Source organism: Peromyscus maniculatus, chromosome 5, assembly GCF_049852395.1.
Source record: "Peromyscus maniculatus bairdii isolate BWxNUB_F1_BW_parent chromosome 5, HU_Pman_BW_mat_3.1, whole genome shotgun sequence".
In the NCBI taxonomy this organism is placed as follows: domain Eukaryota; kingdom Metazoa; phylum Chordata; class Mammalia; order Rodentia; family Cricetidae; genus Peromyscus; species Peromyscus maniculatus.
Genome location: NC_134856.1, coordinates 17,418,159 through 17,420,925, shown reverse-complemented (window position 1 = coordinate 17,420,925; position 2,767 = coordinate 17,418,159). Strand labels below are relative to the sequence as shown.

At 43.8% G+C, this 2,767-nt stretch overlaps 1 protein-coding gene across 1 annotated transcript; it reads right to left on the bottom strand.

Moving 5' to 3' along the window:
- Positions 1-371: 371 nt before the first annotated feature.
- Positions 372-1,543, bottom strand: LOC102911532 (AP-3 complex subunit sigma-1). The gene is given in 2 exon segments (XM_006971765.4): positions 372-917; positions 920-1,543. Coding segments are annotated over 2 exon segments (579 nt in total). The 5' UTR covers positions 1,419-1,543; the 3' UTR covers positions 372-837.
- Positions 1,544-2,767: the final 1,224 nt, after the last annotated feature.

The following is a 2,767-nucleotide window of genomic DNA, read 5'->3' as shown; positions in this document are numbered from 1 at the left end:
CTGTGCTCTGTCTGTGGGGAGGGGAGGAGCCAGGACCTAGAGGCCTTGAACACACGTGGAAGAGTCCTTAGTTCCTGCTGAGTATGGTGGGGATCTGTGGAGAGGTCTAGAGCCAGAAAGCAGCGTGGTCCCTCTTCCTCCAGGCTAGGCGAGGCCTGGGAGCCATGCCGCAAGGAGATGGGGCAGCCCAGAGGGAAGACAGGGAGTACTGGTCATTACAAAGCTCCTCATCCCTGAAATATTCTGATTTTGAAGAATGCTCTTGTAATATGTATGAAAAAACTAAAAAATTTTAGGTAGTATGTCACATTAACAAATTTAATTTAAATATAAAGTATAATATGTAAACTTTTTTTTTTTTTTTTTAGAAGTCCAGTTACCTTGGAGTTTATTTAAACTAAGGAAAAGGTCATGTTTTCATGCAATACATACTTGGTTCTTTAAATAACAATTGTGACAAACAGCAGGAAGAATTAGAGAATGCTGCACTTGTGATCCATACAAAACATCAACATTTTGGGTTGTACATAATTAAAGAAACATCTCACTTTTCGAAATACTGTAATAGCCAATATATAGAGGCATGCCTTTATGTGGGCATAGGAATGCAATTTAGAAAAGAAAAAAAAATCACATGGGAACTATTCAATTTCTTTAAAATCACTGAGCAAGAAAAGCAACATTGAACTTTCATACTGAGTTTATGCAGCTTCTATACAGTACCTTGACTTCAATCCAAGAGCCAAGTTAGACTCCTCTATTTTTGGTAAACAACTGCATGGTAAACTTAGATGACTTTCCCTCTGGATTTTACCTGGGAGTGGCCTTTTTAATATTTTATTTAAAAGAGGGCAGGTTTGGCACTTTTATACTGATGTCACCAATGTTAATATTTCTTGGGATCTCAGGAAGATTATATTCTTTACAGCTGATACAGCACGGGCTGGAGCTCCTGCTAAGCCAGCCTCAGATTTCTCCAGCTTATTTTGTGCATCAATTTGTGTAACAATCTCATTCATGTTGGTCTCCAATACCATCCCTCCCATCACCATTTCTGCAAGAATATTGTGAACCTTGTCTACATGGAATATTAAATCCAGTTCACAGACATTTTCAAAACATTTGTCTAATGTTTCCACAAATACTTGAATTAGATCTAAAATGCCAAGCTCACTTTCTGAGGAATCCACACAGAAGACAAAATATAGTGTTGCATAATGTCTATAAATCAGTTTGTTGTCAGATCCTCCAATTAATAATCCTCCTTCTAGGAAATTACAAACATTCTCATCTCGCTTAGACACCAAATGGAAAGTCTCCCTGATGATTTGCTGTTGCGTATCTTCACTGTAGGGCTGGTAGAACTTGGAGAGCCACGGCTTCCCGTGGTTGTTGAAGATGAGGATGGCCTTGATCATGGCTGGGCCGGGGCCGACCGGGTGGGCGCTGGGGCCAGGGCGGGGGCGGGCGCGCGAGCCTCCTCGCCTCCGGGAGCTTGCTGCCACTGCTTCCCCCACCCGCCCCCTCCCGCCGTAAACTTTTTTTTTTGTTTTTGAGACAGGGTTTCCCTGTGTAGTTTTGGTGCCTGTCCTAGATCACGCTCTGTAGACCAGGCTGGCCTTGAACTCACAGAGATCTGCCTGCCTCTACTTCCCGAGTGCTGGGATTAAAGGGGTGTGCCACCACTGCCTGGCGTAAACATTTATATATTATGCATCATATAATGGAATAATAGAAACATGTAGCATAAATATACAAGTGATGTATACTACTTGATAATATAAACATATTACAGGGAACCATGGAGTTGGCTTGGCTGCCATGAGAGGTACGTGTCAGGTTAGAGTCCATGGCTCCTGGGCCCGTGTTCCTTCCGGTTCCTGAGAGACCAATGCACTCCCTCAGGCTGTGACGTGTTCAGGCTGCTTTGTGTTTCTCTGTATGTTCCCTTAGAAGTCAAGGAAGCAGGAAGGCTTGACAGGACAATTGGTCTTAGACATTAATCTTGTGTACCCTGTATGACTTGCAAACTTTGTTGTATCCTAGCAACTACAACTGTATTGATCCTGGCAATTATCATTATATCCTGTTCTGATACAGGTATAAAACGTCTGATTGCTCTCAATAAAACTGCCACAGCCTCTGCTGTGCTGTGGCCCCTCCAACTGGCCTGATTTCATTCCTTGAGGCCATATCAGGTGAGCTTGGTCTGGCAAGCAAGAGTGGGCGCTTATAACATATAATTTGAAGGCTGCTGGGTACTGAACCTTGCTAAGTATGTGCTCTGCCCTTGGACCGATCGCCTAGTCCCATGGGTAGCTAGCACAGTGTTGAGGATGGTGCCCTGGATTCCAAGTGCGATATTAGATTAGATGAGACTGAAGACAAGGAGCTGCCACTGGGAAAGAGGATGGTACCCACTCAGGGGATGCTGATGTGGGAGGCCTAGAGGAAGTGGCCCAGGGGCACTGACTGAGGCTAAAGGCTTGAGAGCAGGAAAGAAGGACTGACGCTCTCTAGGAGAAATGGAGAGGGTTTCCTCGCACAGTCCTTCTTCAGTATCCAAGAGGAGCAAGCTCCAAGATGCCCACGGATCTCCAGATGCTCAAGTCCCTTCACCAAGTCGCATGGTTGCATGCAGACTAAGCACATGTTCCCGTTTACTATGACATCTCTAGATTACTCATAAGACCCAATACAATGTAAAGGCTGTAAACTATCATGCTTTATATTATCATGTTACTTTAGTATCACTATGAAAAAAAAA